Source organism: Danio aesculapii, chromosome 7 (assembly GCF_903798145.1).
Source record: "Danio aesculapii chromosome 7, fDanAes4.1, whole genome shotgun sequence".
NCBI lineage: Eukaryota > Metazoa > Chordata > Actinopteri > Cypriniformes > Danionidae > Danio > Danio aesculapii.
The window spans coordinates 73,244,109-73,270,953 of NC_079441.1; the positions used below are offsets into that span (position 1 = coordinate 73,244,109).

The following is a 26,845-nucleotide window of genomic DNA, read 5'->3' on the forward strand; positions in this document are numbered from 1 at the left end:
GAAGCTCTTTTTTATATTTGTTTATCTGAAATATTTTTGGTACATCACAAATGGAGGATACAACAAGCTAATCCAACTAAAAATAGTGCTTAAAATGCCACTTATTATAGTATTTAAATATCATAATTAAATAGAAAATGACGTTAATAACTGCAAAAAAGGTCATACTTTGAGAAAAAAGAACCCCCCCTTTTCATCAGGCTGGCTATAGGCCTGATAATATGTAAACTCATAAATCCTTTAATTAAGTTATTCTCAGAAATATCTGAATGCTACTGCGTTTAATTAATTTACAAACATATTTTATATAGATGGTAACAGTATAGATATAGTGTTGAAAAAGACAAGTGGATCACGTTTATTTATGTTCATTTACAGACTCAACGACTTCATAAATGCACAAAAATCACCTCAACATCTGCTGATTTAAGTCTTTACTACACAAAACTGATTATAAAAAGCTGTGTCTGTTTTCTGATGACTTTTGCTGAAAATTATAAGCAGAGGTTTAGACATTTTAGTGACCTGTATAGCAGGCAATAAACACTGTACACACACACACACACACACACACATATACATGTATATGCTAAAAATCTCACACTATAGTGAGAAATATTTACTGGAGGGATCTATGGTTTGCTGTAAAAGCAATGTGACGGCCAGTTATGATCAAAACAAATTCAGCAAAAGCATGTTGGTCTGCACAGATTCAAGGGTTTGGGGTCAGTAAGGTTTAAAATAATACTATTAAACGTGAAATAAGCAGCATTTGAAAAATTCACAATCACAGTGTCAGCCAGAGTCCCAAAGCACACTTCCAGCCAATCAGCTCTAAGGGGCGTGGCTAGGATTTATAGCAGGCATACCAAAAAGGGGCGGGATCTTTATAGGGTTATGGACAGCCAATCAGTTGTGAGGGCGTGTCTAGTATTGATAGTGGATATTTCAAAAAAGGGATGGGGTCTTGTTGGGTTATAGGCAGCCAATCAGCAGCAAAGATATTATTTATAGTGTCAGTGTTAAAAAGAGGCGTGGTCATGTTGGGTTATGGGCAGCCAATCAACAGTATGGAGTGTGTCTAGTAATATTAGTGGGGATCTCAAAAAGGGGTGTGGTCATGCTCGGTTGGGAACAGCCAGTCAGCAGTAAGGGGCGAGTCCGGTATTGATAACTGATATTTTTAAAAGGGGGCGTGGTCATGTTGGGTTATGGGCAGCCAATCAGCAATAAGGGATATGTCTATTATTGATAGTGGGTATTTGAAAAAGGGGTGGGGTAATGTTGGGTTATGGGCGATCAATCAGCAGTAAGGGGCAAGGCTAGTATTAATAGCGGATATTGGGTTTGGTTTTGGGGTTGGGTTTGAAAGTGGATATTGAAAAGGGGTGTGGTCTTTTTGGGTTATGGGCAGCCAATCAGCAATAAGGGACATGTCTAGTATTGATAGTGTGGATTTCAAAAAGGGGTGGGTTCATGTTGGGTTATGGGCAGCCAGTCAGCAGTAAGGGGCAAGGCTAGTATTAAAAGCGGATATTGGGTTTGGTTTTGGGGTTGAGTTTGAAAGTGGATATTAAAAAGGGGTGTGGCCTTGTTGGGTTATGGACAGCTAATCAGCAAAAAGGGGTGGGGTCATGTTGGGTCATGGGCAGCCAATTAGCAATAAGGGGTGTGTCTAGTATTGATAGTGGGGATTTTAAAAAGAGGTGGGGTCCTGTTGGGTTAATCACAGCCAATAGGCATTAAGAGGCAAGGCTAGTATTGATAGCGGATATTTTAAAAAGTAGCGTGGTCAAGTTGGGTTATGGGTGTGTTTGTTTTGGTGTTTTCAAATATTGTCATTTATCAAGGTTAATTTAGTACATCTTTAATACTTTTTCAGTGGTTTAATTTAAGCAGCTTTAATGTTCTTCATCAATCGTGAATTAAAGTGGTCAAAATTGACAAATACTTTTATAAAATGTCAAATATTTTCATATCAAGTAAAAGTTTTGTCTTTCGAACTTCCTGTTCATCAAGTGCTGAAAATAAATGTTTAGATTTAAGAAGCAGCACAGGTTTCAACATTGATAATAACCAGAAATGTTTTGTGATTGTCAAATCAGCATATTATACTGATTTCTGAATGATCATGTGACTCTGAAAATTGTCGAAATGATGCAGAAAAATCTGCTTTAAATGACAGGAATAATTTAATTTTTAAATATATATACACACATAATACAGTGTTTGTTTTTTGCCTTGTTGATCAGAAGAGAAGTCTCTAAGAAACATTAAAATGCAAACAATATTTCTATTTTTAACAGCAGTGTGTTTGAATGCAACTCTGATAACTGAAGATAAATAAGTGCCATATTTAATGTGTCGAGCAAACATTTACATCTATAGACATATGCAAAGCATGGCCAAAATTAGGACTGGAGATGCGAGTCATCGGTTCCTGAAGTCTGCAAATAGAATCTGTTTAAAGACACGATTTAAGATGACAGAAGCTGTGAGATCAGATGCTTCTGTGGCTGAAGTTCCTCTCAGAATGAGGAAAGAGTTCCTGCTGAATCTCATACCTCTCTTCCTCTATTCACTCTTTCTCTCTCTCTCTCTCTCTCTCTCTCTTAATTCAATTCCAAAAAGTCTTGCTAAACACTGCAGATTACATAAACATCGAATAAAAGCATGAAGTCATTATATAATTCATATATAGTAGTGTGAAAAAGTATTTGCCCCTTACTGATTTTTAATTTATATGCACATTTTATTATTTTGCACATTATATTTGTCACTTTAATATTTCAGATCATCAAATAAGTTTAAGAATTAGTCAATGATAACGCAAGTAAACATCATACAGTTTTTAAATGGAGATTTTGTATTTTTAAGAGGGAAAAAAAATCCAAAACTACAGAGCCCTGTGTGGAAAGCCCTAAATAAAGACTTTGGAGTGGCCTAGTCATAGTCCTGACCTGAATCCAATTGAGATGTTGACTTTGAAATGACCTTTAAAATGTGGTTTGTGCTTGAAAACCTTACAATGTGGCTGCATTATGACAGTCCTACAAAGAGAATTCCTCCACAGCGCTGTAACAGACTCATTGCAAGTTATAGAAAACAGTTGACTGCGGTTGTTGCTGCTAAGGCTGGCCCAACCAGTTATTAGGTTTTTTCCACACAGGTCTATGCAGTTTTGCATTTTGTTTTATCTCAATATTAAACCCTCCATTACAAAACTGCATGATGTGTTTACTTGAGTTAATTTAGACTAATATTTAAAAAAATTTGATCATCTGAAACACTGAAGTGTGACAAACATGCAAAAAAAAAAAACAATCAGTAAAGGGGGAAACACTTTTTACACCACTGTACATAAAAAAAAAAATAGATTTTTGATTAATGGATCCTATTTGCAAGCCTGTTATTACGAGTTTAACAGTCATCAGCATCTTAAATCCTTATAAGTTTTTAATATTTAGATTTTTAAAAAACGTATGGAAACGTATATGTATTTACTTATGCATTATATCATCTTTGCTTAAAATTACAATAAGCAAACTAGCGCTTGTGCGAGGCATTTCTAACGCAGCATCTACGAGGCTCAGAGTAAATCTGACATTATTCTCTCTTCTGGCTGCCGTCATCAGTCTCACACATTTGTTTTCCTCTTTCTGAAAGTCTTGATAACACCATTGTGGAGTTTTTGTTTTATTATTTGAGTAAATAAGATTGTTAACAAATAATTTGCTGCATTCTCCCATTCACTGCGCTTGAGTTTTCCCAACTCGACTTCTGCTACTGAGAAACCTGGAAATGTGAAAAGGCTCTATATGCACACAAATGAGGAAATAAAGACTAATATGGTTATTAGGAATATAATGAAATAGAAATATATAAATATTACTGATGATAATAAGAAAATAATAATAATAATAAATAGAAATTAAATACACAACTGTAAATTCAGTCAGATTCTCTCTTTCTCTCTCCCTCTTTCACTTTTGCTGCATCTGGATTTCATCATTCTGTTCTTTATCTCTCTCTCTCTCTCTCTCTCTCTCTCTCTCTCTCTCTCTCTCTCTCTCTCTCTCTCTCTCTCTCTCTCTCTCTCTCTCCCTCTTCCTCTCTCCCTCTCCTCAACTCTTTTCCGTTCGGATCTGCTGAGAAAGAGAGGAAGTTGAGCAGGAACAATGACACACTGCTGGCCACTGCTCATACTGAACACACATGTGTGGATATGTCATTATACACCTTCAGTTGCATTGCTATTTCAAGAACTTCTGCTTAACCTACACAGATCGCACAACACTTTGCAGAAACACTTTGACAGTATGCAAAACAGCAACATATTTTCCTAAAATGACTAATTATTTAATCTAACACAATTTAAAAAAAACTAATAAGTTAACTTAATTCCTTCATGTTCTCCCAACAAAAATTGTTTGTGTGCGTTTTTAGTTTACTTACTGAAATTCAGCAGTTCTTAAATTTGATGCTATTAAAAATCGAATGCAGTCGGCGCCAATAGCCTAATAGTTAAGTGCGCTGACATATAGCACCATGGTGCTCACGGTGACCTGAGTTCGATTCCCAGCTTGAGGTCTTGTGCCGACCCTTTCCCGTCTGCCACCTCTACTGTCCTTTCCAAATAAAGGTGAAAAAACAATTGAATGCAAAAGATAATGATGAAGATTGATCAATCTGATTCCTTATATAGAAAAGTGGGAAGATTGTAAGTCTAACCTGAATATGACTAGCTAAAGAGGTCTAACGTTTGTTGTTGACAACATTAAACAACAGTTTACTCCCGCTGACTTCACTATGTGCATTTATTGTGTTGTCCTCAGTTGACATGTTCACCGTCCCCCTTTTTGGCCCCAAAAATTACCCTTGTTTTGCTTTAACTCTGTTTCTCTTGCATTGTTTTTTCATTTTACTATAAAAGAATCGAAAGCCAAAAAGAAAACACAGCTATAGAAATAAGGAAATGCCTGTCAATTAGGCTTGGGCGGTATCCAGATTTTGATACCGTCAAACCTCCTCCCTATTTTACCACGGTATCTGGTATTACCGTGCATAATTAAAAAAATGATGACGTAAGGCTCAGACAGCGTCACCAACCTGTTGTCTTGTGCCTAAACCATTCAGAAACTGTATATGCAACCTTATAGGTTCACGGTTACCTGTTTGTCTTGTTCGTATTAGAGATCTGCGGGGGACGCTCTCTCTCATTCACACACACACACACACACATAAACAGCATCCACACGGATGTGCGCGTGCTCGCTCGCTCGGGAGGGAGGGAGAGAGCGATATTGTTAGACCACGCGCTCCTGTTCAAATGACAGAGTTAGCGACAGCTCCCACGCTTTATTCTGAAATTAATTCCTGCACCGCAAGAAATCTGGTCAGCTCCTGTGGTACAGCAGTAGGAATGCAGACCTCTAGTTCGTATTTACCACGTCTCCCTTCTCGATTGGTCGAAGCCAGACATACTGCCAAACTGCAGAGGTTGTGTTCTTTTTAAAGCCAGGTCACTTGGTGTGCGACTCGCCATCTTACCTCACCTCTTTCTCTCTCCTCCACACTGTCCCATGATGACAATCACGCATACGCATTTTTAGGCATTAAATAAATAATATTTATTCTTTAATACTTGTCTCCTATATAAGTGCATTGTTTTTATGACTGTATTAAAACTGACACCGTTGCTATTTTTACATCCTGCGGTATACCATATTACAGTAATACCGCTCTAGTCTACTGTCAATAACTTCAGTGTTGCAGTTCTAAGATAAAATGCACATGCAAAGCTAATGCTTTATATAAAAAAGTGGAAACCTAGACATGACTAGCTGAAAAGGGCTAATGTCTAAAATGTCAAAAAAAAGTTTTTTTGCTGTTGACAATATTAAATAATCCTTTATTTATCTCAATATGTGCTTTTGTTTGTCGTTGTCCTCAATTGACATGTTCACCATTCACCATTTTGGCCCCCTAAAATGCACCTCGTTTTGCTTTAGCTCTTTTTTTCATGCATTTTTTCCCCCCAATTTTACTATAAAAGAATCGAAAGCAAAAGAGAAAACACAGCTAAAGAGCTAAAGAAATGCATGTCAGTAACTTCTCAGTGTTGGCTGCAGTTGTATGTGTGCAGTTCTAAGATAAAATGCACATGCAAATCTGATGCTTTATATAGAAAAGTGGACAGATTGTAACCTAGATATAATACAGTATGACCATAGCTAAAGAGGACTCGAGTTTTTTTAACTCTTTATTCATCCTGACTTCACTATGTGCATTTATTAGTGTTGTCCTTAATTGACATGTCCACTGTTCCCCCATTTTGGCCCCAAAAATGTTCCTTGTTTTGCTTTAACTCTGTTTCTCTTGCATTCTTTTTTCATTTCACTATAAATAAAACAAATGCAAAAGAGAAAACAAAGTTCTAAGATAAAATGCAGATGCAAATCTGAAGCTTTATATAGAAAAGTGGAAAGATTGTAACCTAGATATGACTAGCGAAAGAGGACTAATGTCTAAAATGTCCAAAACATGACAATTGTTTTTTGTTGTTGACAATATTTAACAGCTCTTTATTCCCCCTGACTTCACTATGTGCATTTATTAGTGTTGTCCTCAGTTGACATGTTCACCGTCCCCCATTTTTGCCCCAAAACTGACCCTCGTTTTGCTTTAACTCTGTTTCTCTTGCATGCTTTTTTCATTTTACTATAAATGAAACAAATGCAAAAGAGAAAACAAAGCTATAGAAATAAAGAAATGCATGTCGGTAACTTCTCAGTGTTGGCTGCAGTTGTATGTGTGCAGTTTTAAGATAAAATGCACATGCAAATCTGAAGCTTTATATAGAAAAGTGGAGAGATTGTAACACAGATATGACTAAAAGAGGACTAGAATTAGTTTTAATCATATCCTGGACAATATTAACCAACTCTTTATTCATCCTGACTTCAATATCTTCAATTATTAGTGTTGTCCTGAAGTGACATGTTCACCCCCCCCCTTTTTTTTGCCCCAAAATGACCCTCGTTTTGCTTTAACTCATTGCTTTTTCATTTGACTATAAAATAATCAAATGCAAAAAAGACAACACAGCTGAAGAAATAAAGAAATATAAAAAAACCTGTCAGTAACTTCTCAGTGTTGAAGTTTTACGATAAAATGCACATGCAAATCTGAAGCTTTACATAGAAAAGTGGAGAGATTGTAACCTAGATATGAGTAAAGTCATATAGCTACATCTATTATATTGTTAACAATGTTAAATACTATTCTGCATTTATTAGTGTTGTCCTCAAGTCACATGTTCACTGTCCCCTCCATTTTGGCCCCCCAAAAATGTTCCTCGTTTTGCTCTAACTCTGTCCCTCTTGCATTCTCTTTTCATTTTACTTTCTTTCCTGCCATTTTTCCTTCTCGGTTTGTTTTTCTTTCCTCGCCCTCCCGCCACCCCAAACACACTGGCCTTCCTGGCTGACTTTCGCTCTCTCCGTTCCCTCGTCTTTTTGTTTATTTCACTCAATACTCAGCGAGCGGGAGACCTCTGAGAGCATAATGTGTGTTTTGTGAAGACGCTTCACTGTAATTGTTGTCAGATGATGTTCAGAAGCGGCTCCTGAGAGAGAGTCTAGGAGACGGAGAGAGGAATAAAGCAGAGGAAAATGTTCAGGGTTGCCGTGACAACAGAACAGCAGAAACATAAACACCGGCGCAGCGTTGTGTGTGTGTGTGTGTGTGTGTGTGTGTGTGTGTGTGTGTGTGTGTGTGTGTGTGTGTTGTTCAAGATGACTTTGGGCTCTTGTCAATGGGCCTCATTCATAAAACACAAGAAGAAGTAAAACCATTCTTATATAAACAGTTGCAGTTAATCCAGTGCCACAGTTTCATGTAAGAATAAATTTATGGACAGTTTACAGTCTTTTTTTTGTTGTTCTGCACCTTTTATATTGTGCAATTGAGTTTGTATGTAAGTGTAAACCATACCTGTCAACATTGTGAAAATAAGGGATACACCCCCCCCAAATAAAACAAAACCCACTAAATATGTGAATCTGGAGCTGTTTCAATGTAAATAAACTGCTGAAATGGTCAGTAATATGTTTTTATTGTTATCTACAAAGGATATCATAATTCGTATACGTTATAAAAAGCTGCAAATAAATTAACAAACAGTTCAGTTCATTAAAATTATTAGCTATTATAAAGAAATTGCACCATATTGTGGAATTGAGTTTGTATGTAAGTGTAAACCCATAGGGAAATACAATAGTAGCTAATATATTTGAACGTATATGTACATATTTGCAATCCTAAAAATATACATGTAAAAAATGCAATATTTTAAAGAGTGTATATATATAAATGTAGGCCTGTCGCAATATCTGTTTTCTGCTGTAGGATATATTGCACCAAAATATATTGCGATAAAAGATATTATTGTCATTTTAAGACCATTTTAGGCTGCTCATTATATAATGCCAGAATGACAATATAAAAGCATCACAATGCAACTATTGTCATTTTAACAGTGTAATAATTATAAGGCATTGGAATCAGAATGTGAAAACGCGGATCATAAACAAATAATAATAATAAATGTTAACAAAAAAAGTGCAAGATATCTGCTACCAGATCTATTTTCAGGTGTCAGTCACTCACATGAAAATATACTATAGTAATTTACAGTAAATACTACAGTGTTTATTAACCATACTGACACTGACACCTTTAATAGAGATCGAAATGTTGCACAATCAGCTGAAATGCTGCTAGAGCTGGTTTTTATGTATGGCCGATATATACTGCATCACCAGAAATGATTGAGCTCATGTCCATGTGTTGTGCGATAAGTCCATATAGTGATTATTGTGACAGGCCTATATATATATATATATATATATATATATATATATATATATATATATATATATATATATATATATATATATATATATATATATATATATATATATATGCACGTATATGTCTTGTATTGTTTTTAAATATGTGAAATACAAACATGAACTGTGTAAACTTCCTGAAAACAACCCCTGTTGAACACCACATATTTTATTTTGAGAAACATTTAAAATATTTTGGAGCCGTAAAGATGCTGAATAATTCATATAAATCATTGACTTCTGCTGGCTTGATTAGTTTGCAAATACACTGATTTCTTGAAAAGGCATCTTTGAAGATCTTTCTTTTCTCTGGATGTAAAGTAAAGCCACTGCACTGTTCAGCATGTTTGGATGTTGGTTTATAGACCTTTTTCTTAGATCGCAAAATTACCCATTATGCTTTGTGTGGATGCACGAGGAGAATGCTAAGAACTTCCGGTCGGCAGCTGATGCGTATAAACAGTCACGTTTGGACAGCTCTGAAACGACAGTTTTAATCTATTTTACTTGTTTTTAAGGTCTTTGAACTAATCCTGTTGTCGATCAGCTCCTGGACTGATCATTTAAATAATGTGATCTAATATGATGGAAAACAACTGCTGTGAGGCATATTCCCCTCGGCGTCAGACGGCATCTTCTGCTGTTTAAATGAAGCCTCGTCATCGCTAAAGTCAACAGTTTCTCTTGCTTTAAAATATATAACCAACACAAACAAATGCAATTCACCATAATGTTTGACACACACACACGTAGCCTACTGTACTGTCCCGCTAACACACTGATTTAATACACAAAAGTGAAAATAAAGTGCTGTTTGCAATGTTAGAAAAATACAAACTACACAACACACACTAACTAAAACATAACTGCTCCCGATTAGAATCAACAAGCAAATCAGCCAGAATAGGATCAGTAACGCACTTTTATTGGTCATTTTTGGAAATTACTTGGCTTAAATACCTGCTAGTTTAATGCCAGTAATATGGCTTGCTCTAATGCATATTGTTTGTGTGTGTGTGTGTGTGTGCATTGAAGAGCTGCTGAGCCAGCCTGATCTCACGAAAAAACTTAAGTATTTTACGTTTTGACAGTTTAGTGGCGAGTTCAGTCGTACGAAATGGTACGATTTTAAAAAGGAGGCGTGGCACCTAACCCCGCCCCTAAACCCAACTGTCATTGGAGGATGAGCAAATCGTACTAAATTGTACGAATTAGATTGTACGAATTCATACGAATTAGCCACTAAATCAAAAAGTTACGAATTGCCATGAGATTGTGTTGCTCAGCACAGTATAACAGCTGACAGGTCGGGAACACTGACCCTGTATTTCAGCATCTGATCTGACGGCAGTGAATTAGGAGAACGTTTTTCTCTCGCGCTTGAACCGCATCTTAAGCATAACGTCTTTAACACACACCTTTCAAAATCATGGATGACAAAAACAATCTGCAAGCCACTCCAAACGATACTGACAACCATTTTCAGATCAAGATTTACCAGTTGTAAACGCTGTAAATGGAAGTTCTTAGCATTCTAGTGGAAGACGCTGGTCGCTAATGCGGCCTCCATGCAGCAATGACGAAATGCTAAATCGAGGGCTGACCAGTAGCTTTTGCTGTGGAGATTCCCTTTCTGCTGGAGATACTGTTGCTCTACAAAACTAAAGAAAATAGTCATTTAAAACACATTCATTCATTCATTTTCTCTTCGGCCCTTTATTAATCAGGGGTCGCCACAGTGGAATGAACCGCCAACTTATCCAGGATATGTTTAATGTAGTGAATGCCCTTCCAGCTGCAACCCATCACTGGGAAACACCCATACACACTCATTCACACACACATACACTACTACCCAATTCACCATGTGTTTGGGGAACCGGAGCACACGGAGGAAACCCACGCCAACATGGGGAGAACATGGGGAGCCAAGTGACTCAGCAGAGACTCGAACCAGCGACCTTCTTGCTGTGAGGCGATTGTGCTACCCACTGCGCCGGTATGACAGAATATTTTTGCGGTTTTAAAACCTTTTCTAAACCATGGTAATTCCCTGAAGCCAGTTATCGTCCCATGCCTATTTCTCAGATAAGCGTTTCTGAATTCAGTGAAGCTGTTGAAAAGGTCATGATGTCCGTTTGGCCCACAGGAAGTTTTGGATGCTCTCTGGAACACAAAACAGGAAGTTGTGTCCAGGAGGAGGAAGAGTAAAACAAGCTGTCGGCTGTGATGAGTAACATGTGAAGCGTCTGGTCCGTGTATGTGTGTGTGTGTCTTTGTTGATGATAATCTGTGTTTCAGGGTTCAGAGGCGGTCGAGGACTGTGTGCAGGGGGCGCTCTCGTCTCTGTATCCTCCGTTTGAAAGCACCGCTCCTCCTCTCCTCTCTCAGGTAACACCATCAGTACCTGCTGTATCCCTATATTCTGTCAGATTTAGGAATGAATTTTCCTTCATCTTAGTCCCTTTATTAATCTGGGGTCGCCGTAGCGTAATGAACCACCAACTTATCCAGCATACACAGCGGATGCTCTTCTAGCTGCACCCCAGAACTGGGAAACACCCATACACACTCATTCACACACTCATATAGTTAATCAATTCCCCTATAGCGCATGTGTTTGGACTGAAGGTAAACCTACGCAAACACAGGGAGAACATGCAAACTCCACACAGAACGCTAACTGACCCAGCCGGGACTTGAACCAGCGACCTTCTTGCAGTGCTAACTACTGAGCCACCGTGTCGCCCCTGATTCTGGAACATGACAAACAAAAACAATATCCAATAGACTTTCATTGCCTTCTCAGGATATTCTGTGAGTTTCCTGAATGAGTCGGATCGGGTTATACTATATATTGTTTCAGCATCGAAATCCCAATGTCGAATCCGCAATAGTCACAGTGATGGATGTGCAATATCGAGTGGAGATTATAGTTGAACTCCTACACAGTTCAGATTTATGGAGTCACTGCAGAGTTTAACTATGATGGTGGGACATTTGATTATTTGCTTGTGATTTTAAGGCGAGAAGAGTTTAAACCATTCGGGCACGAGAAATGATGAAAATAACATTTAACAAAGATATATTTAATTATTTATGCAATAATGACTGTATAGTATTATTATTATTTTTTTTTTCAATTGATTTAGTGTTGCACAATATATCGTTTCAGCATCGCTATCACAATATGCGCATTCACAATAGTCACATCGCAAAGATTTGCAATGTCTAGTCTGAATTATAGTTGACCAGGAGCTACAGAAGTGAATTTAATCACTGTATTATATGGACTTTATATGATTCATGCAAAAAAGAAACATTTATTACTTTTTGTTTTGTTTCTAGTCCAAATATCTACATTTCAGAGCGAAAACAAGATTATTTCTGCTACCCCACTGGCAAATAATTTCCTTAAAACTAGCAAAAAACCTCTTAATTTGCACTTATTTCTTCTGACGGTGAAACTAACCAACGTTTTCACTTGGTCTAAGATTTTTTTTTATATTTTGACTTGAAACAAGACAAAACAAAGTTAAAAAAGCTTTTTTTTTGCATTGTGATTATTTCATTTGTGTACCCGAATACTGTAAGACTGTAAAACCGTCAAATGGAGCTATTGAAACTGTACTCATATCACAATATTTAAAGCAGAAAATAAAATATTGCAATATCAGATCTTTTTAATATCGTGCAGCCCTAATTTGATTATTCAATTTCTGTAGCTGAATACTGGGCTGTTGGGATTCTGGAAGATCCGTAATATTCAACAAGCTTCCACTGGCAGGTTCTGACTGAGATTCACAGCTACTGTACAGTATGTTCTCAGAACTCAGAAAGTCCCTCCTATTGGATTTCCAAAATTACTAGAAACTATTAAACACATTTTTCAATGCACATCTTCAAATCTTACATTTCCACTTGGATCCCGCTGGTTAAATGCAAGCTTTCAACTCTTCTTCAGCATAAAAATACCTTAATATGTTTGCAGATATTTCAGAATCATGCTAAGTGAACATTTATTGATCTGAGAAACGTTGCTGAAGTTGGTTATTCTGCTTTGAGAATGTGCGTTTTGGTGTCTATAACCAGCCCACTGCCAGTTTACTCAATTATATTTCAGCATCTCGGGTTGCCAATTGTGCATTCATTTCAGTTGTGAAAATGCACCTCTGGAGGACAGAAGCAGCCTCCAAAATGAGACTCTGAATTATAAAATCTATATCAGGTGGATTTCAATGATCAAATAATACAAACATTACAAATGTAAAAATTTGTTGATTAGCTTGCAGTGTAGTCAGGCACGTTCGCTCCTATTTGTGTCATCAATCTGGCAACCATCTTGCATGTCTAGTCATCGTCAGAGGAGTGGCCAGGTGAAAAAAACCCCTCTCTAGTAGTTTGAATTTGTACTGCAATACCTAGTTCAGCCACTAGTCAATCAATCAAACTATACATACATACTTTTAATTATCAAACATACTTGTACTAAATAACCTTCTCACCATGAAGGCTGTTTTGATGTTTTTGTTGTCTAACTAGTTTTCATTTTCCAGTCTTGAAATTCCTTAATTTAAAGTGAATGTGTTTTTGTAGGTGTTCTCCGTACTCGAGTCCACCTATCAGCATGACAGCTTGAGATATCTGCTGGATTTCTTCATTCCTGCCAAGCACCTTCTGCATAGATTACAGCAGCATGCATGTGTAAGTGTTCACTTATTAGGAGGAACTGCACGCTCAGACCTGCACACTCACACCAGCACTTTCAGACCTATCGTTTAATCAGACAGTGCCACTTGCTGTTGGGTCGGGTGAAGCGGCAGCTCCGGAAACTCAACCGCACGCTTAGACCAGCACTTTCGTGACAGTCCTCGCTGCAGCCTGCAGCTTGATGACATACTGGACCAGGTCCATTATGTAATGGACAATCGCCTACACCTCCCCCTACCATAAACCCAACCATCACAGTAGTATGGGTTACCTTAGTGGGCAGTACAATGTCCACTACGTATTGGACCTGGTCCAGTATGTCATCGTGATTACAGACTGCAGCGATGACATCTTGGCACTTTCTAGCAAGTAGCAACATCAGACATGTGACCTTAACCCATACGATAGGTCTGAAAGTGCTGGTCTGAACGTGCAGTTGGGTCTCCGGGCCTGCAGCTTCATAATGTTGCTTATTAGGGATGTCTGCTAGCTATGTCAATATTAGGCCCAATCCCAATTCTATTTTTGTACCCCTACCCCTTTTAAGTGTGGTCCTGACAAATCTCAGTTTGAAGGGGTATCTAGCCCTTCTGCTTAGCCCTACATCTTTAAGCTAAAGAGAATTGGGGTAAGGGGAAGGGCTAAGGGGTTGAATTGGGATTGGGCCTAACTCTTCACTGTGCTTAGGGTTAAAGTGTTGTTTAAACTCTTGAGATTGCAGTTACTTTTACTTTTTATCAGTCTAGGACAGGGGTCACCAATCTCAGTCCTGGAGGGCCGGTGTCCCTGCAGGGTTTAGCTCCAACTTGCCTCAACACACCTGCCTGCGTGTTTCAAATATACCTACTAAGACCTTGATTGGCTTGTTCAGGTGTGTTTGATTAGGGTTGGAGCTAAAATCTGCAGGACACCGGCCCTCCAGGAACAAGTTTGGTGATCCCTGGTCTAGGATTTTGCCTGGTGGACAATAAAGAGGTGCAAATTTGCAGTGTAGGAGGGATGCCTCCAATTTCAAGAAACCAGAATATCAGATGTGCCTTTTTTACTTCAGTTAATAAGCAATTTCCTACAAACACTCCCACAATGCTCTAGCAAACACCTAGCAGCCACCCAAAACCTTTTACATAGGCATCATTGGCATCATAATCTTTATGTAAATATGTGACTTATTTTGTAGAAGTATGCATGTGATTTTGTCCTTATATTTGTTTTTGGACCATGTGCGTCCATAATAAAGTACATTTTATATAATATACTTACTTTGCTAAAACGGTTTTCTCATACAAACATGGAAAGTACTCAAATGTTTGACCCATGCAATGTATTTGTCGTTATTTCCAAAAATATAACCATGCAACATAGGATTTGTCATTTAAGGATGCAAACAAACAAGCTAAAGGCTCACTATGAAACTCTTTCACATGAATGCATAACACAGACACACACACACACTCACAGACATTCTCAGCCGTCTCTGTTTTCATTGTCGCTACGAGAAGCTGCCAGGGACAAGAGCCTCGGTCTGAGTCATGACGGTAATTCCTACCATATGTGTGTGTGAGAAAGAGAGAGACCAGGGCCTGAGAAAGACTGGAGGAGTGTTGGGTTGAGAAATGGGGGAGGGATGAACGGACCGAACACAGGGGCACATTGAGAACATTAGAGGGAGAAACTTGGGGCTGTTCACTGGAGGAAGAAGCAATACGACTTCACAGCCATTCTTTAGATGGGCTGAAGATAGTTTTACGTCTTTGAAAATAACTTTAAATTGTAGATTGTAAAGCAGAGGGCGGGGTTGCAGAGAATAGGGAGGATGATATGGGAGGGGTGTGGATTCCTCAGCATAATTTGATCATGGTCCTGTGAGTGGGCACGGATGAGGGGGGATTCGTGTCATGGGATAATTGGGCCTATAAACTGAAGAGAGAGCATTTTGGTTGTGAGGTAAGTAAGATGAGAATGCATTAATGTCGGAAGTACATGTGCAATGTACAAGAATAATGTACTTAAAGATTGATAGTCAGGGGGATGAGCAAAGGTGCACTGATCTTGAAGATCCTGAATGGCAGTCAAAGAGAAGACTCCCTAGAAAGTTGTGCCTATAATAACATTTCAGTGATCTAAAAAATGAAAGAAATATTTATTAAACCTTAAATTTGTATCGATTAGCTCTGCATGTTGCATGAAAAATACTGTTAATGTTATTATATTGCATTCAAATTTAAAGAAAGAAATCTTATTTTCAGTTGTGATAGCACAAAAAAAGACAATAATACTAGTCTAAATTAAGTCAAATCTATTCCTGAGGTGTCCACACTCGATTCTGGAGAGCCACTGTGTTGGAAAGTTTAGCTCCAACTTACCTAAGCACACCTACACAAACACACCTTCTAGTACAGGCATGGGCAAACTCAATCCTCGAGGGCCGGTGTCCCTGCAGAGTTTTGCTCCAACACTAATCAAACACACCTGAACACCCTAATTAGTGTCTTCAAGATCACTAGAAAGCTACAAGCAGGTGTGTTTGATTAGGGTTGGTGCAAAACTATGCAGGGACACCGGCCCTCCAGGATCGAGTTTGCCCATCCCTGTTCTAGTATGACTAGTAAGACCTAATTAGCTGGTGGCTAATGTGTTTTCGATCGGAGTTGCAGCTAAACTCTTCAGGACACTGCCGCTCCAGGACTGCCACCAATTAAATAATTAAATAAGCTTCAAACGAAAAGAATAGAACAAAGCTACAGATAATATTTTTGTAAGAAAACCTTTCTGTCTTTATCTCAGTCTCAGTATCTAGGCTGTCTCTTCTTGCACTCTGGTTGGCCACTATGTTTGGGGGAGAAGGTAGTAGTACAGCTCTCTACTTTGGACTGGAGACTCCTGCGAAGTACTGACTTCTACCTGCAGGTGGTCCCCTTCTCGACACGCTGTCCTCGACTTGCTCTTAAGTGCCTTGCACCAGGTGGACGAAATGTACAGGAGGTCTTAGTGCCAGAATCACAGCACCCATTGGTGTTCACCTCAGAGTGGCTGCACTGCATCAACAAAGAACGTGGCTGCAAGAGAGAAGGTAAGACAAATGGAGGAATAAAAATACCAAAGGCTTGGGTAAATGGGTATAATGGGAGCTATGTAATTCTATCTAGTGGTAGTGTATATAGGGTTCAACATATTTTGGAATGTTTTAGTTTTTTAGAGTTATACACATACTAGCATGAATCAGGTGCTAGTTTGGAGCCAGTGCTATTGCTGGTTCTGAGTATTTGCCTGGTGAATCTTCTAAGAACTGATTTGCTTTTCCACCAGCTAGAGAGCCACCATAGAGCCAGGTCTGACATCATTGCATACATCAGATTTTTCCCAGCAACACAAACGTGGAAGTACCAAATACAAAGACGTCAACAATGATCTGTTGTCAACAACTTGTTGAACTTAATCTCCGGGATCCAGACTAAGCAAATCCAATGTGTTCATGTAGTACAGTAGCCATTTGTAGGAGCCATAATGTGATTGTGCAGCATGCCGTAATGTGTATAGACAGAGATTGAGGGATATAATGTTTTAGTGCAGTGTTTCTTAATTAGAATATACAAAAATGAGAATGTCTTTTTGCTCACAATAACCACAACCTCAGTAAAGATGCAAGAAGTTCTTACTGTGGTTCTAGGCCAGCAATGTGTTGGTGCTACATAAGAATGAATTTATTTGGTTCAGATCCTGTGCTTTGGCTGTCTAAAATCAAATAACTAATTTGGAACTAAGCTCTGGCTCTGAACCAGCACTGGAATTCACTTCTATATCGATTCTTCTAAATTTTTTTACCTTCTAGGTGGAGGATGTTTGGACACCTGTCTTGTGAGTACAAGTGACGGAGTTGTCCGTATTCCATGGGAAGAGGTGGTCTATCCTAAACTCCTGCACAATCCATCCGATCTTCTTCAAGACAAGCCTGACCCAACTGACCTGTCCTCAGGGGGTCTGGGCCTTGGTTGGGGTGGCTCTTCAGAAGAGCGTGATTCCTGGTCCTGGGATGAAGAGGATGACTTGCCTCCAGATGGGAACGAGGCAGATATTGAGGCTGCATTAGAATGTCTGCGCAGAAGCAGTGATGGCCACCTTGTAGCTGATGGCGCTGGAGATTATGTAGAGCTGCTAGAGCCCAGAGGAGGTCCAGATGGTGGTGCTGATCCCAAACAGCGCTACTTGGAAATGCACGGGATATGTAAGACTAAAACTTTACCTCTTTGTAGAAGGGGTAAAGCAATACGACTACGAAAGGGGAAGGGAAGAGGGTATGGGAGGACTGAATCTGGTGCTAGGGGCGGAAGTCTGGTACGAAGGGATAGCAACAACAATGGTAAGGATGGTGTAGTTTCCTGTAGTGACTTGGCTACCTCACGACCTTTGCCTCGTGTCATTGATTTGGGTCGCCAAAGGAGGTCGTATTCCCCTTCAATCTTACATGCTGATGAAGGTGCTGGAGACCCAGTGGGCTTGGAATGTAGATCTGATTGTATGGACAATCCGGCCAAAGAGAGAAAGCCAGGGGTAGGAAAAGAGAGAGATGGGACTGGGGGTACACTGCCCTGGGAAGAGTGTCAAAGAAAGAAAAGTTCCAGCAGGCGATGTTCAACAGATGCTAATGATGCAAAGTGCATTGCAAACGGTCTTGGAGATGGACAACAGGACCACAGTCAAAGCTCACACTGTGGTTGTGATGATAAAATATTGGCCAGCACTTTAGACATTAGACAGGACATTGCAACATCTCAAAATCAGTCCAATGCTTTAGATGATGGAGCTATCCCATTGTCTGCTAATGGGAAAACAGAAGACACTAACAAGCAATTGGCTGAACAGTCAAGGACAAGGTCCCTCCAGGATTCTTCCACAAACAATGCACCTGGTTCATCAGATTGTGCAAAAAGGAGAAACAAACATTCAGACACTACCTGTGAGGAGAAAATGGATATAAATATGTCACCATCAGGTACTGTGGGTGCCATTGGAGAAAAGCAGGTTGGAAAGTCAGAGAACTCTGTTTGTCCCAGAGGAAAAGAAGTAAAAACGGGTGGATTTAGAGCTCCCAGGTATGGCCATGTAAATATTTTTAGTTGCAAGTTTGAAATACTAGGAGTGCTTCAAATATTTTAGTTTTAGTGCAGTCTGTATAACCTTCTAGAATCTTCTGAATAACTAAAATGCATACATTTGCATTCCTACAGGAGGAAAAGGAAAGCCAAAGGAGGTAAAGGGAAGGCCAAATCTAATGGCCGTGGACAGCAAAAAGGCAAGGGTGACCAAATCACCTCAAAGAACCAAACCAAAGCCACCCAACCAATTTGCCAGTCTAGCCAATCAGAGGAGGCTTCTCTGCAATCCAAAAAGTCCATATGCTGTGAAGCATCCTCCGATGATAAAACAGATGCAAAGTCAAAAGCCAAAGATGGAGGTATGTTCTGATATGCACAGTTAATACCCATCATACCCATAACTCCCTATCTGTTTAACATTCAACATGCATTACAGAAAGCCAGTCATGCACATCCTTCCCTGATCATTCCCAAAACGAGTTGAGATTATCTCAGTCTGCAGCTCACGTGGAGTCCAAATCTCCCCCTACTCATCTTAAAGACTTAGATTTAAATCTTCTTCAGTCGGGAAAGCTAATATTAACAGGTGCTTGCTCTTTTGTTCTTGCTTTTAATGATTGCAAAATACTGTACTTTCAAAATTGATCATTTACAAAAGTTATTTCGCTCATAGGTACTATGGACCGACTGGGGCGAGCATTGGTAGTCACTGAAAGTCACCTTCCGGAGGATGGCTGGACCACAGATGAAATGATCAAAGTTTTGTCCTGCTATTACACCATCACTAGGTCTGTTGTTCAGCCCACACGACAGATACCACCATGACACCTATACACATACTGAATCATCACATGCATTGGTTTCTTTGGGGAGAAAAACATTGATGCAGAGTGAGCCAAAGTTAAAGTCGGCCAGGGTTTGTCAGTGTTCTGGGTCAACCCCAGTGTGTTTCGTTGAATTTTAGACTGGAGGGCACTATCTCATGACCTTTTACTATGCTTGGCTAATGCGTGTTCTCTGCTGGGCTTGTTTTGAAATGACAGACCTATGGCCAAAGAGAAAGGGCTGACTGTGATAGTGGACAGCAGGAAATCTGCCCCGTCTGAACTCTGCCTTTCAGCACTGAAGCTCTTCAAGGTGAGTCTCTCTGCGCTGAAGCTGTGTTTGTGGTGCATTCGGTGTGTTGCATTGATTTTATATCAGATTTGTCTGTTTGTTTGTTTGTCTGTAACAGGAACAGGCAGCAACAGGGCTCGACTCAGTTCTTATCCTAACTGAGGAACTGGACGAATCGACCCAATCGTGTCTGGAGGGAATAGAGGTGCGTGTTTATATACAGAGTTAATATTTATAAATCAATTTGTGCTAACACAAGGGCTTTTTGATGACCTTTTCTGCTCGGTCACAGGAGGAGAAGCAGGCACTGTTACCTAAAATCCCTATAAGGAACAAAGCAATAAAGGGGTAGTTGTAAAAATATGTCATTTATCAAGTAAGACTGGCATCGAGCCCAGTCATGCTGAGTTATTTAGCAAAATCTGCTCAACTGCAATGAAAATTGTAGCATTAACATAAATTCTATGTTAGTCCTGCCTGGTTTATGGTGATTTGAGTGGCTGTAATGCTATGCTAGTGGACCAGCGTTATCATCTTGTTTGTAAGTAAGACTCATTCGATATAGCCATAGATAACCAATGGGAACAATTAGCCTAAGAAGCAATTAGCCTATCAAGCATAATGGCCAACGCTAAGACTTCACCAATGGGAATATGCAGGGAGACAAGGATGGCATTGGCTAAACGCATTTCACTTGACCAGGTTAGCCTTTACTTTGACATTTAATGCAGTCTTTCTCTACCTCTAGTACCCTGTAGTAAGAAAATTTCTGCCCACTAGCACTATTTTCCCAATGATAGCAACTACTAAACCAGCATCCCATCTATTTCCAGCATGCAAAACTAATAAAATGCATACAGTTATCAATGCATTTTATCTCAAAATTAGATTTGAACGGTCTCGTTTATCCGAATCATAGATGTATAATGCAATGCGGACACCTCAAACATGCAATTGTGTTATTTATGTCACAAACACAATCTCACTGAGTTATAACAGAAGTGTTGACGGTATTTATTCCCCAGGGGATTTCATTCAGCTCCTAAGGGAAAATGAATATTTAAGTCTGGTGCTCAAGCATATGAGTGGATAATAAAACTCATTAGTGCTTATACTCTCTCTCTCTCTTTCTCAGATGCATACAGTACGAGGTACGGGTGTCCTTCAGCAGTTTGTGGACAAGCAGCATTTGCCCAGAGAAATGGGTGGAGATTTGAACCACTCACACGATGACTGGCTCACTTTCAGACTGGTAAGAAGTATATACAGGCGTATATTTGGCATGGTCTGCATTATAGCCTCTTCTGACTAACAGCTTGTAGTTTACTAAGAGTCTCAAACCTACTTTGTATGCCTTACATACTTGACAAATAAAGTGACTTGTTCCCTTTAGTGCTCATTGTATCATCCTGGAGAAACTAGCTAGGTAACATCAGCAAGCCACCTGTCAAATATAGGATGTTGTAGCAAGAAAAGAAAATACTACTACTAATAATACTACTAATAATGCAATGGATTTCTCTGTGTGTAAACTTAGCACTTGGTTAAGCATATTTAAATCTTTCCCACAACATTAGAGTTAAGTTAAATGCATAAAAAGCACCAATAAACTTCAGTTTAAGCGTTTTAAGAAGTACCACAGGCCTGCGCCACATCTGCAGCAGCTTATCCTGTTCTTCCCCCTGCTCTGCAGAGTCTGGAGCAGCTGACCGAGCGCTGTGAGAGCGCCCTCACCCTGCTTGGAGACGCACTGCTGTCTATGGACACAGAACCACTACCAGATTGTATTAAGGTAAAAGCATCGTTTGATTTCATCTGCTGTCACCGGCCTGTAGGTAGGGGAGGTTTGGGTGGTGACAAAATCCAGAATTTGGCTCCATTTTTGACTATTATGCAATCATAAACTGTGAAAATAACCAATAGAAGAAGGCTTTAAGAAAAGGTTAAAGGTGTTGCGTGTAGGTTTTTGATTCTATTGCATATATATATATAATTTTTTTTAACATGCTTATAATAGCTTAAAAATACACTGAGGGCAGTATTAAAGGGGATTAAACATCTCTTCTGTAAATTGGTCTCAGCTATTTACTTAGTGTTGATTAAAGATTACTTTAATCCATGTAAATAGCGAGTAAACTTTAATTTTTGGGTGAACTATCCCTTTAAGAGCCTGATTATTTTGACCTTCAGAGCGTTCCCCTGAGCGTGGACAAACACAGGCAGTTAATGACAGGCATCCTCACTGACCAACGGCTGACTGAGCTGCAGCAGAGAGGCGGGGCTTGGCTGGCAGGTCTGGCCAATGGGACGTCAGGATTGGCACAGAGATCACCAGACTGCAAGTATGGATGAAGGATCTCCGTGTGGCAATTTAATGCGTTAATAATATAACACATGACACTTTTATGGGGCTTTTGTGCACATTTTGAAGCTTTTATAAAATAGTAAATAATTATTGAATAATTTTAGTATCATTTATATATTGTTAGTAATATTATTATTATTATTACTTTTTGTGTTAATTTAGTTATTATTTGCAACTTATGTTATATCATTAGCAGTTAACTAGTATTTTATTATTTGTAGTTAACATTTCAGATCTGGTTATATTTTTATTGTTGTTTTTTCTTGTCATTTTAATATGAATTCGTGCACTTTGAAAGGTTAAAAACTGTTTGTAAATGATTCAGCTTGATTGTGGCTATTTTAAAGTGATTTTTGTTTGAGATATCGCTATTGACAGAAAAAAGATGACCTAAAATGACTGTAAATCTGCTGAAATTACTGAAAAATTGTTTATTAAAAAAACTGCAGTGTCAAAATTTGCATCACCAGGAAATGTGGTCAATATAATTCTGCCTGTGTGTAATGATTTTAATTATTGTTTTGAAGGGCTGCTTTTGCGGTGACCTCGGACCTTTACGACAGTGTGGACGATGCACTTCACAGACTGGTGCGTTCCTCCAATCAGAGGAGTCGCGACCTGGAAGCACTCGGGAGATTGGCTGCACTCGTGGATAAACTGGAGAAGGTAAAGAGAGAACAGCGAGATCTGAATTAGGAATTATGCAGACCTGAACTAATCCTGAAGATATATATTTTAGGATTTGATCCACAGCTAACCAGTGATGATGGGAGAAACAAAGCTTTTCGAAGCTTCAAAACAATTAAACCAACTGCTTCACAAAATCAATCACTGTTTCAAAGCATTCGAAACACCACCTGATAGAGACACCTTAAGGTTAAATCATTCATTCATTTTCTCTTCGGCTTAATCCCTTTATTAATCAGGGGTCGCCGCAGCGGAATGAACCGCCAACTTATCCAGCATATGTTTTATGCAGCGGATGCCCTTCCAACACTGGGAAACACCCATACACACTCATTTGCACACATACACTATGGGCAATTTAGCTTATTCAATTCACCTACTGCATGTGTTTGGACTGGGGGAAACTGGAGCACCCGGAGGAAACCCACGCCAACATGGGGAGAACATGCAAACTCCAAAAAGAAATGCCAACTGACCCAGCCGGGACTCGATCCAGCATCCTTCTTGCTGTGAGGTGATTGTGCTACCCACTGCGCCACCGTGACGCCACTTAGCTTAGTAATAATGTAATATCACTAGATATTAAGTATCAGCATAATATGCGTACATCTATAAGTTTTCAAGACATATTTATTGTTTGTTCCATGGTGGGTTCTGCTAAAAAGACCGACAGGAGTCGGTATATAATAACTCATATCTAATATTACAACTAATATTATATAATAACCAATATTACCTGTTATTTCTTTTCATTTTACAAATGATCCGAGATCAAACTATGGCACCAGTTCTGTGATTCACCACTAGGGGGCAATCCTAGTGAATGAACCCGCAGTATTCGTGTAGAGCTTATGGTATTAACCAAATCTCCCCCCAGTGGTGAAACATTGAATTTTCGAAACAGTAATGACGAAACAAAGCCTTGTTTACTGAAATCCAGTGGTGGAGAGAGTACTGAAAATCATACTCAAGTAAAAGTACCATCACTTGCCTAAAATTGTAGTACAGTAGAGTAAAAGTGTCTGCTGTAAATATTACTCAATATATGAGTAAATAGACCTTTCAAAAGTACTCAAGAATAGTGAGTATTGAGTATTACGCTGTTAAAAACTGATGCATTTACATGTAATTTGTGGATGTGTGTAAACGTAACATTCTGTAGTGTGTTTAGTTATTGCCCAGCAGGCACACAACCTTATAAGATGTTAATATTAGGTTAGATTTAGGTTGGACATTGACGTTGACCTGACGTCAACTCGATTTTCTTTTCCAAACAAAAAATGCAACGTTCTCAGGATGTTGGGGTACAGTGTCAATCTCATGTCATGTTGACGTCTTGTGCCTGCTGTTTAAGGCCATTTCAGCCATCATACAGTAAACATCTGTCATCTTCTCAGTGACATGCATCTAAACCAGGCATGGGCAAACTCGATCCTCGAGGGCCGGTGTCCCTGCAGAGTTTTGCTCCAACACTAATCAAACACACCTGAACACCCTAATTAGTGTCTTCAAGATCACTAGAAAGCTACAAGCAGGTGTGTTTGATTAGGATTGGGACACCGGCCCTGCAGAATCGAGTTTGCCCATCCCTGATATAAACAGTCTCTGGGTCAATGTGTGTAAAGACTTTGGACTCTTCTTGGACACTTTGAATACTTCCAATCAGTTTGCTGCAGTTATAAATCGCCCATGTCTTGAGGTAGTTCATTATGATATGATTTACCTTCTGTGATTTGATTGGACTCACAGGACTGATTATTCTAATCCAAAGTAGTGGCTGCAGATTGAAGGAAAGTAGTGGAGTAAAAGTACAGATACAGCACTAAACATGTACTCAAGGGAAAGTAAAAGGACACATTATTAAAACTACTCAGTAAATTACAAATCCTGAGAAAAGCGACTCAATTACAGTCATTTGAGGATTTGTAATTAGTTACTCTACATCACTGCTGAAATCACTAAAAAATAACACCAGCAGTAACATCACTTTCACTTGTAAACCAGGCTCAAACTACATAAGTTTTAACCTGATAATAGTCTCTGCCTGCAGCACACAGTAATGAATGGTTCAAAACCAGTGTAGAGTGTGTGGAGTGTTAAAGAGAGCGTTCGAGACGCAGACAATGAGCCTGTGCTGATCCGCAGAAACAAACAGTCACGTGAAACTCTGCAAACCTTTGTGCATTATAATAATAGGAGCATTCCTGTTGTCACAGTCACCTTTACTGAATGAATGTTTTGTGTTTTTAAGCCTCCATGCTGACTGTATAGGTGGTGTGTGTGTGTCATTTGGTCAGCAATACTTATAATCATTTCTTCATAAGGAATGTGACAGTGATTTATGCATATTAAATATTTTCATTTAAATGATTCTTGCAATACAGTTAAATATAAACAAATGCTAGTCTGTAAAATAATACTTTATTATATTATACATACCAGGGATTCTCAACCGGTGGGCTGTGACCCACTAGTGGGCCTCAGCGATCCTGCAGGTGGGCTGTGAGATAGCTTAAAATGAACTCTTAATATTATACTATAATTATGGGATTTCATTATTAATATGCTTCATTAAAATGATCCAAGTAATAAACTTGATTACTTCAAACCCCTGCAAAAACAGGGGTTTAGGGGTTTTTCACCTTTGTTATGACAGGACAGTAGAGCATTCAGACAGGAAAGCATTGGGGAAGGATCGGCAAAAGACCTCGAGCCAGCAATCGAACTCAGGTCGCCGTGAGCACAATGGTGCAATATGTCAGTGCGCAGTACCACTAGGCTACTGGCACTGACCTGTGTGAACTTTTTAATATATCCGCATAGTGTTCCAAATTAATGTCCAGTGAGTGTTTCATAACGGACGCGCGACCATACAGGAGGATCTAGCGGGGCTCAATGGTGTTTCTGCTAAAGAATATAAAATAAACTTGCATATGAGCTTCAGACGCGCTCTGGCGGAGCTGTTGCTGTCAATAATGTCCAGCTGCAAACTCAACCGCCATCAGAACCACGCATTTCAGCAGATTCAGGGTGTTTTACAGCATTTTACATTTGTCTGTGTGTTTTTAAATACTAAATGTTTAGTAGTAGATATTCAGTCAGTCCAGTTTAAAGCAGAAGCTGGCCTTTTGCAATCTCCCTGTTGACCTGTGGATCTCGTTGAATCTGTATCTGTATCTATATGTCAATGTCAATTTTATTTCTATAGCACTATTTAATACAACCAGAGGTTGAGCAATGTGCTGCACAGTACAAATCAAAACACATAAAAACAAATAAATATATAAGATTATTGCTAAAACAGACAATTTTCACTGATAAAATGCCAAATCAAAGAGGTCAGTTTTTAACCTAGATTTAAAAACAGACAGGGATGAAACAGATCTGATACAGAGGGCCAGAGCATCCCACAGCCTGGGACCAGCTACTGCAAAAGCACGGTCACCTCTGCATTTCAACCTCGACTTAGGTATGCATAACAGTCTCTGGTTAGATGACCGAAGAGACCGACCAGGCTGATGCTCGATTAAAATGTCTGACAGATAAGAAGGTGCCAGGCCATATATTTGTTAATAAATAAAGGTTTAAATGAGCATTTCATAGAAACGTTTTAGAGAAAATGTCAGACTGGGAGGCCTTCAAACATTAGAAAGAAGTGGGCCCTGAAGTGAAAAAGGTTGAGACCCCTGATATATACTATAAACTATATTATATCGTATATTATATGATATGATGGATTATATTTTAGTTCAGCTTTTATAAGGCACAGGCCCAAATATCAGTTATAAATCAGTCAAATTATACTAAGCAGTAATTGAGTATAATATAGAAATGTACAGAGTATTATTTTATAGACTAGCATTTGGTCATATTTAAGATTAGATGTTATTTTCTGTTCTTGTTTTAGTTTTCAGAATTCACATTTGGGTAATTTTGTGTGTTTTTTAATATTAAAGTTTTAT

General features: G+C 38.9%; 1 protein-coding gene across 1 annotated transcript in view; it reads left to right on the plus strand.

The window, feature by feature from the left end:
* arhgef40 (Rho guanine nucleotide exchange factor (GEF) 40) overlaps positions 1-26,845 on the plus strand; it is a 59,564-nt gene that overhangs the window by 4,877 nt on the left and 27,842 nt on the right. Inside the window, exons 2-14 of the mRNA XM_056462487.1 lie at positions 11,214-11,303; positions 13,509-13,616; positions 16,407-16,692; positions 17,452-18,712; positions 18,848-19,074; positions 19,152-19,301; positions 19,389-19,503; positions 19,759-19,852; positions 19,950-20,036; positions 20,967-21,083; positions 21,525-21,623; positions 22,022-22,173; positions 22,724-22,862. Of these exons, the coding sequence (XP_056318462.1) occupies positions 11,214-11,303; positions 13,509-13,616; positions 16,407-16,692; positions 17,452-18,712; positions 18,848-19,074; positions 19,152-19,301; positions 19,389-19,503; positions 19,759-19,852; positions 19,950-20,036; positions 20,967-21,083; positions 21,525-21,623; positions 22,022-22,173; positions 22,724-22,862 (2,925 nt within the window). The remainder of the gene's footprint in view (positions 1-11,213; positions 11,304-13,508; positions 13,617-16,406; positions 16,693-17,451; positions 18,713-18,847; positions 19,075-19,151; positions 19,302-19,388; positions 19,504-19,758; positions 19,853-19,949; positions 20,037-20,966; positions 21,084-21,524; positions 21,624-22,021; positions 22,174-22,723; positions 22,863-26,845) is intronic.